At 34.6% G+C, this 18,069-nt stretch overlaps 1 protein-coding gene across 2 annotated transcripts; it reads right to left on the bottom strand.

The window, feature by feature from the left end:
* Window positions 1-916: 916 nt before the first annotated feature.
* LOC131637249 (FAM10 family protein At4g22670) lies at window positions 917-5,977 on the bottom strand. 2 transcript variants are annotated; one of them, XM_058907841.1, is made up of 12 exons: window positions 5,740-5,977; window positions 5,600-5,639; window positions 5,362-5,505; window positions 5,181-5,268; window positions 4,250-4,330; window positions 4,077-4,141; window positions 3,333-3,473; window positions 2,406-2,522; window positions 2,106-2,310; window positions 1,939-2,063; window positions 1,681-1,738; window positions 917-1,157 (listed from the first exon to the last, which is right to left on the bottom strand). In XM_058907841.1, exons 1-12 carry the CDS (start codon window positions 5,847-5,849, stop codon window positions 1,060-1,062), a joined length of 1,272 nt encoding a protein of 423 aa, XP_058763824.1. In that variant the 5' UTR covers window positions 5,850-5,977; the 3' UTR covers window positions 917-1,059. The 2 variants fall into 2 exon arrangements, with proteins under 2 accessions (XP_058763824.1, XP_058763817.1); XM_058907834.1 differs by having other exon boundaries at window positions 1,939-2,310; window positions 5,740-5,976.
* Window positions 5,978-18,069: the final 12,092 nt, after the last annotated feature.

Below are 18,069 nucleotides of genomic sequence, written 5' to 3'. Positions count from 1 at the left end.
TCTTTGTTCCCAGGGCTTCTTTATATAGGCACAGAAAAGATTTATTGGAAGGTGAAGATGAAATTCGACAAATGTATAAATGTGTCCTTTCATAACAGTTTATATAGGCGATCTAGTTTATATAGGCGAATAAAAGATCGGTTGGAAGGTGTAGATGGAATTCCAGAAATCTATAATTTTCTTATATATTCTTAGCCAGATAGTCTTATCAAAGATTTTGAAAATTGTATGAGGAATTTTGTCTGAAGTGGGGATTCTTGCAAGAGAAAACTCATTATTGTTGCTTGGTTGCAAGCCTCACTCTAAAGGAGGACTTGGCATAAGGTCTCTTTCTAGGATTAATGGTGCTGCTAACTTAAAACTTTGCTGGAAACTTTCATCGTCCTCTAATCAGTGGGCTCACTTTCTTAGGCTTAAGGTCCTAAGAAATAATAATCCAATTAAAATACCACATTTTCTTCTCAATTTAATTTTGAATCTAAAGTCAATTTTAGGTAGTGTTGGACAATTCTATTTGGAATCTTGGTAATGGGAGCTCTATAAATTTCTGGACAGACGCATGGTGTGGAATTTGGTGGATCAACTGAGCATTCCTCACCAATTAAGAATGTAATATTCTCGGTTTACATAGTACCAGCATCAAAAGTAAAGATCCACGTCAAACGATCATAACCTAACATTCTCATTTCAGTTTATTTTAAGAGTTAATGAACTTACATTAATCACTATAAGCTTTTATTTTCTCTTCAAAAAAACACTAAAAACATTTGCTTATAAAATACATGCATTTCGAATTCCTTAAACTAGTACTAAATAACACAGTTTTTCCCCCTTAACTGAAAAATAAAAACTGACTCAAATTCAATCAGAAAAGCATTATGTTGCTGACAAATAAAAACCTTGAACAATAAGCACCTACAAAACAGGCTTTCCATACAGTAAAAAGGTTTGGTGATATATCAATCAATAGTACATAAAAATTGTAACATAATTAACATTAAATATTAAATACTCAAAGGCAGAGGCCTAAAAAGCTAAAATCTCAAACATGTAAATTGTTCACTGGGCACCTCCAAATTTGCTCATCATTTTTGCAATTACAGGGGCCACCTTAGGATTTGCTTGATGCTTGGCCAAATTAGCAGGGTTCTTCATGACTGCACTCAACCAAAAAAGACAAATGAGGGAATTCTGTTTTTTTCATTGAGAAGACAGCTAAATGGGTATATATGGCAATATGTTAAAAGTGACATAGCCATGGACATTGTATTAAACATCATGTTATATTTGGTTGGAGGAGAATGAAATGGATATACAGCAATATGTTAGGTGACATAAGCATCGAACCAGACAAGTCACAAATTTTACCAACATCTAATCATATAATAAAATGTCTTTAACAAGATTCCTCCATTGATACACATGATCTCTAAGGACATCATGCATTGTGAAGCATGTGAATAGTTTCAAGCTACATAAAATAATTAGGGGAAATAATGCAAATGTGACACCATTGAATACCACTTTGTCCTTAGGTTTTTTAGCAGATTTTTGTGATTCTATAACTGAGGATAGAAAAGGTGTTGATGGAAATTCATGCTTCGACACAAATTCATAGGGGGAAATTAAAGCCCATGAAAGAGAAAAAGAATAGAGACAAGTAATGGAACAGAAAATTACCATCTTGAAGAGCAGCCATGACCTCTGGATCGCTAAATGCCGTCATCAGATCTGGGTCCTGAGTAACATTATAGAGAACATTTTACATCAAGACTAAACATATTAATGTGTGTGTGTGTTTGTGTATATCAGATATAGTCTCACTCCCACCAGTTTAAGTTTATGGAATATAATGAGACACTATTTCAACAAGAGAGAATCAATTTCCTTTAGCAGTTCAAAAGTACAGAAAAACATTGGAAGTCCAGATTTACTTACATTCAAGATTTTGCTAAAATCAACATTTCCAGGCACCCCTCCTGGCATGCCCCCAGCTCCAGGGAATCCACCTGGCATGCCTCCAGCCCCAGCTCCAGCTCCAGCGCCAGCGCCAGGGAAACCACCTGGCATGCCTCCAGCCCCAGCTCCAGCACCGGGGAAACCACCTGGCATACCTCCAGCTCCAGGGAAACCACCTGGCATGCCTCCAGCCCCAGCTCCAGGGAAGCCACCTGGCATGCCACCGGGAAACCCGCCTGGCATGCCCCCAGGAAACCCACCTGGAAAGCCTCCAGGAAAACCACCAGGCATGCCTCCAGAATTTCTACTGGAAGATGATTGTTCTTGCTTTTTAGCCTTATCATACGCAGCCTGGAAGATATATAACAAGTTAGCAACAGCTACATTACATGTGTATATCATTTTGTGGCATGCTGTTTTTTAGCATGTCTAGCAAATTTGAGAACCTGAGCTTCAGCACGGCGACGTAGCCTCTCACGCTCAGCTTTTTTATCTTCTCTTTCCTTGCGCAACCTATCATACTTCCTACGGTGTTCCTCAATCTTGTGGGCGTTTGGCTCAACCTAGACAATCCAGATTTTACAATTAGACAATAGACACCAAATAATTCCAACCATTAAACATAACTTATTGCCATTTGCAGTACATAGCATTCCTAAAATGCATGATTCCATTTTAAGGAAGATTGTAAGTGCCAAGTAAGCCAAATAATATTCTGAGGAATCAATAAGCACACTAGCTAAACAGGACATGTACTCAAGCAAGCTTTTAGGTGTATAGATAAATAAAGATCTAGAATTATTAGATGGGCAAACACTTTAACAATTAAAAAACTTTTAAGTTACTGAAAAAGTCAATCTGTTCACTGTGCCCATATCTTTCTTCAAAGTTCAATCTGATCTTGTCTTCAGAAAATATCTTAACAACTCTTGTACAACCTTTGCTCATTTCTCACTCAAATAGCCAAATGATGAACGGTTCATGCCTTTGCAAACTTGCTCATCATAGATGTACATACACTTCCCATTATCATTCTTATCATGTATTTTATCCATTGCAAAGCTACAAAGTGTTGCGTAACCTTCACCTCATTATTTATTAATTTAGTTATAACATCCATGACTAAATATATCATGCTATCATCTTGTTTGATACCTACCAACATTATTAACAAAGACATTTCTTGCTTCATATAGATCTCACTGAAAAAATACCATGTTCAAACGGTTCATCTTCAACTTTAAGGACATGTATGTAACTGACAAGTGAGGTAATTCTAAATTCAAATGAGAATTACCTTTGCACTTCAATTATCACAGTTAACAATTAGACAAATATCTCTTTTGAATGATAAGAGGGGAGAGAAAGAAAACCTTCTTAAGCACTGCACTTATTTCTTCATCATAGTCTATATTTGAGGCCACATGGAGATCCTTTGCAGCTTCTTGCCACTGACCTAGCATTGATCGAGCTATACCACGAGACTTGTATCCTTTAGCAGAATCAGGATTAATCTGGAAAAGCAATAGAATATAAAAGTTCTGCATATCAGATAGAAGCTACATACACGTAATATAGCATTTTGGGAAATATAACATGGATTGTGCATTATTGTGACCATTGAAAAACAGGTAAATTTCATTAAAACTCATGTACAGAAGTATGATGGGATTATTTTCAAAAAATACAAAACAAGTTTGACAGAGGAGACAAATTGAAGCTTTATACAAGTGTAAAGAAATATGCAATGCAACATATCGACAATATTTCGCTTTTGAGATGCCACAGTTTGCCCCATATCAAAAACATTTTCAGTAAGCATTTATTACAAAGCGGAAAATGCTCCTCTTAGATTGTGTACCAAAAGGAGCAAAAAATATTGTATTTGCTATTAATCAAATATTAAAAGCACTAGGAGCTTATATATTCCATTAAGTAATTTGAAATTCTATGCCTTTTTTATTTTTTAGATAAGATTTCTCTACAGAAACATTGTCCATTTGGAACATAATGCAACAAGAACTTTAAGCATTAAAGCCACATTTAATGGTTTATTTCAAATCTAGCAAATAGAATTCAGTTTATCACGCTTAGCAATGAAGAAGAGAGAGGGTAACCTCCAAAGCCGCATTTGCATCGCGGATTGCTGCATTAGGTTTCTTCATTTTGATGTAAACACTGGCTGTATAAGATATGAAAAATATATCATAATGAATGTTCATCCTGGATAGTAAGAGCCAAAAAAACGAGAGCGGGCATATAAAAGGAAAACAATAAAATCAAGTCATACCTCGGTTTGCATACATTATGGCAGAGGTAGGATTGAGTATAATTGCCTCTGTCAAGTTCTCAATTGCCTCCTCCAACTTACCTGCATTCCAAAGCCAAAAGGCCTAATGGGTGAGTTAAATGTGACAATTCGAAAATTAAGCTGTTCAAAAAAGTAACATGTGTTTGCCAAGAATTTTGTCCCTTCTAAACATCATCCCATTACATATTACCGTTGAAAAATAATAATATTCCAACTACATGAACCGATATAAATCAAGTTCTTTAATTATATAGAGAGAATAGGTGTATATAATTTTTGGGCTATTTAATTTACATTGTTGCGATTGGCAAAGTGGCAGCATTCTTCTGAGAGTTTAATTCTAAGCATAGTGTTTGTTTGTTATTTTTAGTTTTTGCATTGGAAATTCAAAATACACTCCTACATATTCTGGTTTTGGAACATGTACTTGAGCCTAACGATGAAACCACTATAACGCTGCAATTACAGGTAGTGTGTATGGAAACAATTTATTATAGTATACAAAACCATTACAACACTAATCTAGACCATCAGACCCCAAACGCTTAAAAGATTGTGGATAGCAAGATGAACACTATTCTAATTTTTTTATGTCATAAATAATCTATATACAAAACAATTTATTTCAGTATTTAAAACTAATGTTTTTTATTTCATTTATTCATTCAAATATTTTGGGCGCACGCCGCACACAGTTACAGCGCTATTGACAACATAGGTGTTTCTCCGCGTATCAATACCATGTGTGGCGAAAATATCTAAACACTTAAACTCTAAATTGTTTACCATTAATTTCAAGTAAACAAATAATAATGCGCCTGACATTAGACTATAGATGGTTCCAGATTCAACACAATAAAACAACTACATATGAATTATCATTATTATTCAGTTCAGAATGTTATATTACCTTCTGAAATAGCTTCCATTGCTTTAGCTTTCGCTAACTGCGAAGCCTCGCGATTCTCTTCGGTAACCTCAACAGAAGAATCTCCCATCTAAAACACCACATATCTTAGCATTAATCAAAAGCTCAAACTCAACGTAAATTAACCACAATCAATTCAAAATAAAAATCACTAACAAAAAACCTTTTGTGCGGGATCATCATCAGGCTCCACTGTTTCACCATCTAACTCAACATCCGATTCAATAATTTCATCTTCCTCTACTTCCTCCACCTTCACTGCCTCTTCCTCAACATCATCAATATCATCATCGCTCTCTACAGATTTCTACAGAACATACACATACACACAAATCAGAATGTATCAATAAACATAATCAGTAGAACTTGAAATAAATAAAAAACAAAGATTTATAGGCTACCGATTTGGAATAAGCAGAATCAGGAAGATTAGCGCCGAGACTGAAAAAAACAACAAAAAAAATAAGTTAGGGTTTATGAGTTGATTGAAGTGTGATTTGAAATAGAGATATTGGTTACAATTGAAACGGAAGAAATGAACCTTTCGAGGTAGTCGCGGAAAAACAAAAGTGAAGGATCTGAGAGAGTGGAAGGATTGGACTTGCACTGTTCTATGAAATGCTTCAGTTCTTTCAGCTTCGATGGCTCCATTTTGTTTGAGACTGTGACTGCGGCGCGGTGTTTTGGTTTCTTCGATTTTATGACGAAGGACTTAGAGTGGCGAGTTAAGTTACGAGTCCGGGTCTAGATTTTTCTGACTCGAAGGGCTTCTAGTATCTTCTATCGGATATATGTTAGCTATATATTTAGACTAGGTGTTGTAATAGTTAGATTACATAAGTGCACCTCAAACAATTATTTTTATTTTCAATAGAAAATATTACATAAGTGCACCTCAAACAATTTATTTATATTTTCAATAGAAAAGATTAAGAATATTCTCTTTTTTTAGATTTTTTTTAAATAACTATGTATTAAAAAAAATTACCCAAATAATTACGCTTCAAAGAAAATTATGTAAATAATTATATTTCAGAAATTGTTAAAGTGGATCAGCCATACGGAATGGCGCATCCATTGTTGTTTTGCACTAAGTCTACTCAGATGGCGCCTAAGTGCATTTTTTTTCATTTTTTTAATAAATGACAATTGAGAAATGAGACAACGATTTTCATTAAGATAAAGCGATTATATCATAAGAATAAAGTTACATAAAATTTAATTATCGTTCGGATTTTGAAAATGACTAGTGCGAGATCGCCTAGTTCGTTGTTGCACTCTAGGAAATTCTTATTGTGGTTGGGTCGATGGCCCTGCTGTTAATATATCAAATTAAAGTCTTTGTATTCTGATTGCCAACCAAATTATATGCAGGAGATTGATGGATGTCAAAGGAATTTGAGTTGGTGTAATAGATACTATGGTGCTTTCGAAGGCTTCAATTTCAACAATGGCATATGTTATAATATATTCAAAAAGGAATTTAGAAAAGAAATTCGAACAAGTCATGCAAAGAGTCAAATATTGACATATTACATCGATCAGGCAAATAACTTCTACAAGAAAGTTCTCAGAAGTTATTAGAAGTAGTTATCTAAAGGGACATGTGTCAATTTTAGATTAATGAAATTATTAAATAAGACACTTGTCAAAATATTAGATGTAGGAACTTATTTCCTTTTTTCTATAAATAGTTGTAAGTACTATGTATAGGGGTGGGATTCTATTTTCTGAAAACCTTGTAACATTCACGCCGTGGGGGAAAACGAGTTCAGGGGTGGACAGAGATGAATTCCGACCATCCTTTACATTTTCAACCAATTTAAGATCGTTTTGTTTATTTTCCTTTTGCTCTTGCAATTCTGCATTTCTTTTCATTTTCTTTACTTTTCTTTCTTTTGAATGCTTATTTGAGTGTTATTTCTTTTAAGTTTTCATGAGACAACTTGTTTTATAAAAGTTGTTGGAATCAATTCTAACACTAATAAGAACATAATTTTGTTCTTAAAGAATGCATGAAGTGATATATAAATCGCGAGACTTGAACGAATATTATAAAAGGACTTTTATCCAGTCCTAAAGTGTTGATGAATATTGATTGTTTATATTACCAAAAACCGGTGTAAACACCTGCGAAATCAATGCGTTTGGCATCTATGAAATTTGTCAAATCAAAATCTCCCGAAGTCCCACTTGCAAATAATCGCGACCCATGTTGTCAAAGTTTGGTCGCATCGGTGGGGGTAGGGTCCATGCGAACTCGATATCATTGCTCATCCGAAAAGTGGGGTAAGTAGGAATTGGATTTTGTGGAGTTTGGTACACATATGTTTGTTGGATGCTACGGTGTGATGGTTAGCTGTATGTTGGGTCGGTTGGGGAATATTTTTCATGTATGCCCATGTCTAGGCTAAGGTGAGGTGATGAAGGTCCCGCATCAGGATGTCGAAAGTATTGTCTTTGTTCTTGGTATTGTGGTTGTTTGTGGGGCATTTGGGTGTATTGGTTTTGAAATTGGATTTGGGGTTGGGTGCTTGTGGATCTCCATGTCGTTGTGTTTGATGGGAGGTTATTGCGTGTTGGGTTTGCTGTTGGTATTGTTGTTGGGTGGTGAATAGTTATCGGTATTCTTGTTGGGTGGTGTACGGTGGTTGGTGTTGTTGTTGTTGATTTGATGTTGATGCCCAACGTGGGCGTGGGTCGACCAAATACCTCGGCTCAGCCACGAACATTTTAGGGTTAGTAACCGATCGGTACCATATGATATATTGACGCGTGTGTTGCATACGATGCTCATTGGGGAAAATAGGAAACAACTACACATGTCAGACACGTGTCCTCCACATCCTACACCACTCTGGTGCGAAATCTTGCCAATTATCAATATTCCACTGGTCCTCGACCCTTTTTTTATGTCAAGGATCCAAGCAAGTTGGGTCAGACGAAATATCTTGAAGCATGCCGAACTGCATTTTAACTCGGTCTCTATGGTGCATCTCCACAACGTTGAACCGTGCGATTGTAGTTTTTGCAGTCCAAATTTCTACATCCTCTTGGTTGGATTGATGCTCCAAACCCAAATATAGTCTCCAAATAAACTGTAGATAAACTTAAATTAATGATAATGATTAAAGATAAATAAATTAAAAGAAGCAAATTTTATAGATAATACATACATCGTCTTCCCCTAGGTGATCCAAAAGATTATGATACAAAGAAAGATGTCGTCGAGGATTCTTCGTGTGATCCATGCATGTTACGCAATACCTAAAACAAAGAGATTTAATAAAGGCTTAAATGCACCTTTGGTCCCTGTAAGTTAACGAGTTTTTTATTTTCGTCCCTGTAAGTTATATTTTTGGGTCTGAGTCCCTATATCTTACTTTCGGGTTCGTTTTAGTCCCTAAAATCAAAATCCGCAGGAAAATTCTCATGAAAATCTGCAGGAAACCTGCAGATTTTCCTACGAATTTTGGCTTTAGGGACTAAACTGCAAGCAAAAAGTAAGATATAGGGACTCAAACCCAAAAATATAACTTACAGGGACAAAAATAAAAAAACTCGCTAACTTACAAGGACCAAAGGTGCATTTAAGCCTTTAATAAATTATTTACAAATATTTATAATTAATCGAGAAAAAATGTATAACGTTGTGGACTTACTTTGTTGCGTAGGGGAATGAGAATAGCATGTAATTCATGGGGTTAAGGGATTCCATTCTCCACCAACCCCATACTTATAGCAAGAGCGCACATCCATAAAAAGTACAAGCATCTTTTTTTGCATTTTTACATAATGAAGCGTATAGAAAGGCTAAAACAGCGGAACCCCAACTATACTCTCTTGTTTGGTTAAAATCTCTAAGCAATGGTAAATACAACATATTGACATTATTACTTGTACTTTCTGGAAATAACAGGCAACCAAACAATATCAAGATGTTATTTCTAGCTTTTACTATTTTTTGTTCCTCGATCGAATGTTCATTCAATTCAAGACTCTCATAATGTGTTTTAAGTTGGGTTAGAAAAATACCTTGACCCCTCGCATTATCTTGACCTAACATATTTCTGCCCAACAATTCCTCACATAGAGTATTGGGTAGTTGAACTGGACCATTCACCTCATTACCATCAATAGGGAGACCCAATAACATATACATGTCTTCTAGGGCCACGGTACATTCACCAATTGGGATATGAAACGTGTGAAATTCGGGTCTCCATCTTTCTAACAATGCAAGTATGAACCTCGTATCAATCGTGGTGTTTGTAATGTTTATAACATTTCCAAAACTGGCTTGTTGTAGATATGGTATGATAAGCGGATCGGGAGCCATAAAATAGAGAGAGAGAGAGAGAGAGAGAGAGAGAGAAAGATGACACTCGAGTTTATACCTTATAGGGGATAATCTAGTATTTGATGATATATCATTAAAAGTTTATCTTTCATTGTTTTATGTATTAGGTTGTACACAAATTTTAATTACAAGAGAGAAACTGCTACAAATCTACTACAAAATCTACTACTAAACAACTAATAATTCATCTAAGATTTAGATTTAACCTTTCTTAAACTTGGATGCTCTATACTACTCAAGACCTCCTAGATTTTGAAACCACTCTTTTTTCCTTCAACAAACAGTCAATATGCCAGTGTTAGCTAGACATTTCGACAATCAGAAACGAAGTATTTTATGATATGTTTCGAAAAGGAAATAGGAAGTGGTCATAAAAATCTATGTCTCTAAAAGTTTCTCCGTATAAGAGTTGTTTTCTACTTCGAGTAGGAGCTTGTGCTAAAAAGTCTTCGAAGTCTTAAAATAAAGATCGAAGATAATTCAAAATATTTCGAAGGATATATATATATATATATATATATATATATATACCGATAAGTCACGTTGGTTGCGTTCCGGAAGCTTCGAGCGGGAATATTTGAATTTTGAAGTGATTTGTTTCAGCCAAAGGGACGCGTGGAAGCCTCAGAAAATCAAAATACATGCAAAGGGGCAACATGGCATTTCGTTAGGAAAAGACCGTTAGGGTCGAATTAGTATAAATAGAAGTCTTAATGTTAGGATTCGAGGTGTTCAATTTGTACAGAAATTACTAAAAAATAATCAAGTACCAAGCGTAAGAGAAAGAGTTTGTTGAGAATGTACGTGTAACACTAGTATCATTTTCAATGTTATTCTCATCATTTTAATACAAGTCATTTATCTACCTTTATCGAATTGTTTTATATTACAGTCGAAGCATTTAACGTTTTACTTCCCTTTCATACATCCTTTACTTTTCTTTTCTTTCATGTCCCTTATCCTTAAACATAAATACCTTTTTCAATACAAGTAGATACCTAGTATGAATTTAATTACAAATATAACATCACTTAGACACATGTCCTAGGATTAATCTAGTCAATATTGTAAGTTACCAAACATATAAAATTTAGAGGAGTAGCATTTGTTTACCAGAAATCACTGTAAACAGCCAGCAACTTGCGCCCAAAGTTGATCTTGACTAAGCTCATTTGAAATTCTTTAGAATTCTCTTTTAAGAAACTTTTCACGCTTAGGGGGAGATTTTTTTTCTTATTTTGCTTAGGAGATCAAAACCCACTAGAACCTTTTAGGTTTAAACAACTAACAGTTACACAATCATGATGAATCTCTCATAAATTGGAACACTCTAATATGATAAAATTATAAAGTGTTTAATTATTTTTTAATGAAGATAAAGTTTTAGAGAAAAATGAGTTTTTAAATCCTTAATTAAAATAATGAGCATTAATTATGTATATATGTGTCGTAATATGAACACAAAAAACATGTTGAAATTAATGGAAAACAGCCAATTGAAAATTGATTCACATAAGTGAATGATTTAAATCAAATGAACCAACCAAATACGAGTTTCGTCAAGTTTGATTTGATTCATATGTGAAGGATAGAAAAACACTTAGAAAGGGGGGGTTTTAATAAGTGTAGTTTTAAAAACTTGAACGATAAAAATAAATTGCACAGTTATTTTTATCCTGGTTCGTTGTTAACTAAACTACTCCAGTCCGCCCCCACGGAGTGATTTACCTCACCTGAGGATTTAATCCACTAATCGTACGGATTACAATGGTTTTCCACTTAGCCCACGACTAAGACTTCTAGAGTATCCTGATCACAACTTGATCACTCCAGGAACAACTGCTTAGATACCCTGTAAGACTTTCTAGAGTTTCCTGATCAACACGATCACTCTAGTTACAACTGCTTAGATAACCTCTAAGACTTCCTAGAGTATTCTGATCAACACGATCACTCTAGTTCCTTACAACTTAATGTAATCAATTAAGAGTATTACAAATGCTTCTGAAAAGCTATAATCACAACAGTGATATTTCTCTTAACGTTTAAGCTTAATCTCACTAATATATTACAACAGCAATGTAGTGAGCTTTGATGAAGATGAAGTTTCTGAGCTTTGAATTTGAACAGCGTTTCAGCAAGTCTTTCAGAATAATTTCGTTTAGAGTTCGTAACCTTGCTTCTCATCAGAACTTCATACTTATAGGCGTTTGAGAAGATGACCGTTGGATGCATTTAATGCTTTGCGTGTTCCGTACAGCATTGCATTTAATGTTTCACGCTTTTGTCAACTACCTCGAGCCTTGTTCACGCTGTGTCTACTGACGTTGCCTTTAATAGCTTCCAACGTTCCTTTTGTCAGTCAGCGTAGCCTGCCACTTGTACTTTCTTCTGATCTGATGTTTGTGAATATAATATTTGAATATCATCAGAGTCAAACAGCTTGGTGCATAGCATCTTCTTATCTTCTGACCTTGAAGTGCTTCTGAGCGTGATACCATGAGAACTTCAGTGCTTCTGCTTCTGATCTCAAGTTCTTCTGATGCTTCCATAGACCCATATTCTGATTCTGCCTTGACCATCTTCTGATGTCTTGCCAGACCATGTTCTGATGTTGCATGCTGAACCTTCTGAGACAAAGCTTCTGAGCGCTGATTTGTGCATACTCTTTATATATTTCCTGAAAGGGAAATTGCAATGTATTAGAGTACCACATTATCTCACACAAAATTCATATCCTTGTTATCATCAAAACAAAGAATATTGATCAGAACAAATCTTGTTCTAACAATATGAACAAATGAACCAAATCATATGAATAATGATTTGATTCACAATTGTTTTTTATTCAAGTCAACATTATGTTTCAAGGAATAATGAACTTCATGCAAATTTGAATTGATTTAGATGAAACAAGATTCAATTTACTTGAGTCGATTCACACAAAACCTTGAACTAGTTCACAAATTCAAAAAGGTCTCGAGAAAACCCTGAATCAATCCGCAAAATAAAAAAAACACCTTTGGAAAACCTTGAATTGATTCACAATGTGTGATTCGATGTATAATGTCATAGAGGACTCCCTATAAGCCTGGGTCATTCAAATCTTAATTGATTTGATATAAACATGACTTTGTAAAACTTAGTGTTAATTCAAATCTTACTTGATTTGACATAAAAGGTATTATAACCTAGGAGGACTCAATACAAGTTAAAATACTAGAAAGTGAACAAAATAAATAGTTTAAAGCTATTGGTGGGCAATCTAGAAAGTTTATCAAGTCTCTGCAAGTAATATTGTAATGAATTTCAAAATAAGGATTTCGAACATTTTTTTAATGATAATGATAATGATATTGAGCATACTTTTTATGTTCCACGAACTCCACAACAAAATAGAGTAATGAAAAAGAAAAATAGGTTTCTTGAAGTGCTAGATAAGATGATGCTCAATGAAAATGATTGGTCTAAATATTTATGGGTTGATGTAGTAAGCACTGCATGTTATGTTATGAACATAGTCTGTACCTATTCTAAAACATATGCTCTATGAAATTTATAAAGGAATGAAGCTAGATATCTTTCACCTTCATGTATTTGGATGTAGATTTTGTAATGATGTAAGTCCTAAAGGCTAATAGTTTTGCTAGAACTTGATACTTTTATCGAATTATCTATTAACAACAAGACATTTATTTACTATGTTTATTTTTCCAACATAATAAAGTCCCTAAAATAACTAGTCGGTTTGATGAAGTATTAAGTGTGAGTTAATCGTGAGACCCCGTTAAACATAAGGAAATTATTCTTAAAGTACTCATAGTCAAACTTTATTATGAAGTAGGATATCATCAAAGCATTGAGACTATTATACGGATAGACTGATGATCACATCTTACAAATCATGTATAAAGAGTTATCAAGTCTTCACATAGGTATAAATATTATGGGTAGTATTTATATTGGATTGATCCATCATGAGAATACTACATAGAATGTTATGCAAGTGTCATAAGTTATTTTTAAGGTGGTAGTGATGTATATCATCCTTCGCCCTAAAACCAATATGGACCCTAGATGTGGAGTCAATTAATTTATTATTGATCAAACGTTCTTTGTAATGGGGTCCTCATAAAGATGGTTGATGAGTATGCCACAAGGTGAAAGGGTAAGTCTTTGAATATTAATATTATTAAATTAATGGTGAAAAATGAAACTTCATCATGATGGCCAAAAATCAACTGGTCTAAGATAAATGCCACCTCCAAGATGTCCTAGAAGCTCAGGAAGTAATGATGTCACATATCATTCTTAAATTGATTGGGAAAGGATGAGCCAAAAGTACCATTACAAAAGGAAATTATGGCTCCACATTGTTATTTGGACACTAAAAAAAGAGCAAGTCTCATTTTCATAAAATGGGGTTGGTAGAGAGTTATGTGGCCTCATCCGTTTCTTCAAGATTCTTGTAGGGAGCTTTTTAAGAGCATAATCATTAGTTATATATTGAAAGTGCCTACACAGTTTCCAGGACAACTTGGGTGGGGCTTCTATTTGAAAATAGTTGTATCCAAAGCTTTTAAGACTTGGTTGATGCTTTCATGAAGTAGTACAAGTACAATCTAGACATGGAACTAGATCACCATCAACTACATAATATGTCTCATAAATAAAATGAGTCTTTCAAAGAGTACGCTCAACAATGGAGAGAGTTGGTTGTCGAAGTGGAGCCACACTCGACAGAGAAAGAACTGACAAGAACGTTCATGGATACTCTATCATCTATCTTTTAGGAGAGGATGATATGAAGTGTGTTATCAAGTTTTGTTGATCTAGTGACTATTGTTCAAATACTAGAGGAGGGGATAAAGAATGACAAAGTTGCTAATATTGTTGAATCCTCTAATGGCACCAGGAAATCCTTTGGAAACTTCCAAAAGAAGAAGGAACGTGAAAATGAATGCAATTTCAAGTGAAAGAAAAAGGCCTCGTCAAAGGTAAAAATACTATGATCAATCATATATAGTTGTTATTGCTCTTGTGGTTAACGCTCCACCCGCTCAGGCTCCTCAACAATAGAATATTGGTCAGAATCAGAATCACAATGCAAGGAATATGATTCAATTTGACTATATTACCATGTCATTTACTCAGTTGTATCCTTACTTGGTCTAGAGAGTTTTGGTTACAACTAGGTCTCTACCTCCTCCTCCAATTGGGTTTAAGTACAACCTCCACTGTGAGTTCGATCAGGGAGTTGTAGGTCATGATCTAGAAAGTTGCTTTGCACGAAAGGCTAGAGTGTAAGACTTGGTTAGAGCAGAGGTAATAATTTTTAAGGATGTTGGTCCCAATATCAACAACAATCCTTTTCCAGGACTGAGTGAGTGAAAACTGGGTCAGAGTATAAGAAGTTACCCCCTAAAGCTAATGGATCAGACAGAAAAGCTTATCATTGATATTGATTAGTCATTAGGCCATGTTTTCTTTCCATTTGCAATTTAATTGTTTGTGTTATTTTCTTTCAAACTTGTTTATTTTTTAATGTCAATTAATGAAATGAGAGTGGCATATTTTTGAATCAATTCATCCATTCACTTTATGCATATTTATGCTAGTCTATTTTTATCCCATTCGTTTTTCTTTATCAAACTTTTGTTTCTACAAATATTGGAGGGAGAATGGTGAAAACAAAATACCCAAATTGTTTAACGGTATGATTTCAAGTAAAACATTATCGACGATGTAAAGGCATTGTTTCAATTCCCAAACACTGGAGAAATAAGGAAGCTAATCCCTAATCAACCCCTTTGAGCCTAGAAGTTGGTGTTTCTTTCTGTACGAAAAACCCCCATAATCTTAACCTGGGGAAGGGTAGTTCTTAGTTAATTTGGTTGTGCATTCAAATACAAGAGAACCAGTCTATACAAGTTTCAATAAGAGTTTCAATCACAAGGTTTCCTTCACACACATCAAAGAAGTGTTGGAGTAGTCATGCAAATCCAAAAGTTATAGTGGTTGTTACCCCATTGGCAAGGCATTCACTATCTTTCCAAATAAATAAAAAGAGAAAAAAGTATACTAAGTGAAAACCTAAAAAGTGACTTAGGCAAAAATTAAGGCATCCCAGTGGATTAAAAGCTTCAAAGAAGCAATCGAGGCAAAAGTTAGGGATAACAAACAAGAAAATCAATCAAAGAGGTCAACAAAATCTTCAACAAGATGAGGTGACCAACATATCAAAATCAAAGGGTCGCCAAAAGTCCTCAGGAAAAACATAATGTTAAAGTGACAACCATCACAAAATATCCTTGGGTTTTGAGCCACCGTCATCATCAGTGCAATTCCAAAAATCTCTTGAAATATGAATGCATAGTTCAAATTAATTAAACATAGGATTGGAGATCATCATGGAGAATGGGTTGGTTAAAATTGAATTTTGAACCTTATATCCCCTGTTTCAAAAACCGTAAACTAAGCCACGTCACAACCATCCAAAGACCTAATTAAAGCTAGGTTTATTTTAAAAGCATACTACAACAATGTTGTGTAAACTGACTCCAAAGAGATATGCTAATTATTTGTCTTGGTAACATACCTTCACACTATCTTTCACTTTGAATGTCTAAACCAATATTACATTTTGACCAGTGATCCATTTGCTCTACATCAACAATATCAATCAAAAATGATTTTGATTTCAGAAAATTGCATGAGCATTGCATTAGAATGACCATTTTTGAATGGACAGTTTTATTTGCAAGTAAGCATCATCATCAAGGAAGTTTGGGCAGTTGAGAAACTTGATTAGTTGTCCTATCAGGGGTAAATCAGAGTCAAAATCCTGTTGATAAGAGAAAATCAATTCAAGATTCGTCGATCATGGTAAACCATTGTGAGAATTAGTTAACTAAGAGAATATCTCTTCAAGACTTATGTTGGGGCAAGTATTACAAGTGCAAAAGGGGGAGTCTTTTCAAAAAAATCCCAAGCAAATACCATCAGTCCTTCAAAAAGGGACCATCGGCCTAATACCATTGACAAGTGTGACAAAAGTGTGCTCAAAACATCTTCCAGAAGGCGGAGTAGGAGATATTCCGTGTGTTGAGGAATCAAAATTCCAACCTTATCTCATAAAAGAGTCTAACTCATTTACCATAAGCATTTGCATTTCAGCATAGATCATTCATATATCATGCATAGAAGCAAAATTCAATATCATGCATAGCTCGAAGAGTATTTCATGCTCATTTGCATTTTCCCAGATTTTTTGTTATTAATATCTTACCATGTGGTCAAATTCCAACGTCGTTGGCACCTACCAAAGAAGATATTTGTCCATTCAGGTTCAGTTTATCTTTGTCCATCTGATGATCTTCCGGATGTGTTTGTTGTTGTGATGTTCTTCTGGAATTTTGTTTTGTATATCTGATGTTCTTTCAGATATGTCTGTCGTTTTAATGTTCTTCCAAAACCTTATTTTGTATATCTGATGTCTTTTTGGATATGTCTTGTTTCTTCCGATGTTTTTCTCTATGTGCCTTTTTGATGTTCTTCCAAAACCTTGTTTTGTATATCTGATGTTCTTCCGAATATGTCTATCATTATGATGTTCTTCTAGAACCTTGTTTTGTATATCCAATGTCTTTCTGAATATGTCTTGTTTCTTTCGATGTTTTTCTAGATATATCTCGAGTTTTTAGATGTTTTTTCAGAACCTGTTCCCATACATTCAATGCTTTTCTGGATATTTCGGATGCTTTTGAACTTATTCTCGTACATTCAACACTTTTTGGATGTTTCAGATGTATCTTCAAGAATCACTTCCTTCGCATCCAATGTTTTTCTAGACGTCTTCAATATATTTTTGAGTTCAGCTAACATCTTTATCCAATGCTTTTCTAGATGCCTTCGAGTTTGTTTTCCTCTCCATCCAATGCTTTATTGGATGTTTACTAAAAATATCCTAACCGGGTTCCTCTCATCCAATGCTTTTTTGGATGCCTCTGATGTATTTCTGAGGTTTAGAAATCCTTTTGCATTCAACTCTTTTTTTAATGTCTCTGATATGTTTTTAAAATAGGTTTCCTTTCCATCCAATGCTTTCTTGGATGTCTCTGATGTTTCCCCAAACTTTGGACACCTTTTCCATCCAATGCTCTTTTGGATGTTTCTGATGTATTTTCTAGAGTTCATTCAATGATATTCTGAATGTCTCTGATGTACGTTCATATAAGATTCATGTTCATCCAATGCTCTTCTAGATGTCTTCTCTATTTTCTAGAGTTACATTCAATGCTTTCCTGAATGTCTTTGATGGATGTGTCTAGTGTATTATCCAGAGTTATCGCATTCGATGCTTTTCAGAATGTCTCTAACGTATCTTTAGATTGGTGATAAGTGTCAAAATGTACTTATTTTGTGTATGTAAATAGTGGCACTTATCGATACTTTTGTTAATACCGTTTGAATAATTCCCCGTTTTGTGTATAAATACGTATACTTTGTGAA

This window comes from Vicia villosa, linkage group LG1 (assembly GCF_029867415.1).
Source record: "Vicia villosa cultivar HV-30 ecotype Madison, WI linkage group LG1, Vvil1.0, whole genome shotgun sequence".
Lineage (NCBI taxonomy): Eukaryota > Viridiplantae > Streptophyta > Magnoliopsida > Fabales > Fabaceae > Vicia > Vicia villosa.
This window is presented reverse-complemented; position numbering and strand designations above follow the sequence as displayed.

Coding starts and splice junctions, on each gene's coding strand:
- LOC131637249 (XM_058907834.1), bottom strand. CDS start 5,849: ATGGAGCCATCGAAGCTGAAAGAACTGAAGCATTTCATAGAACAGTGC. Junction 5,269..5,361: donor ATGATGATCCCGCACAAAAG/GTTTTTTGTTAG, acceptor GTGGTGTTTTAG/ATGGGAGATTCTTCTGTTGA. Junction 4,142..4,249: donor CATAATGTATGCAAACCGAG/GTATGACTTGAT, acceptor TATCTTATACAG/CCAGTGTTTACATCAAAATG.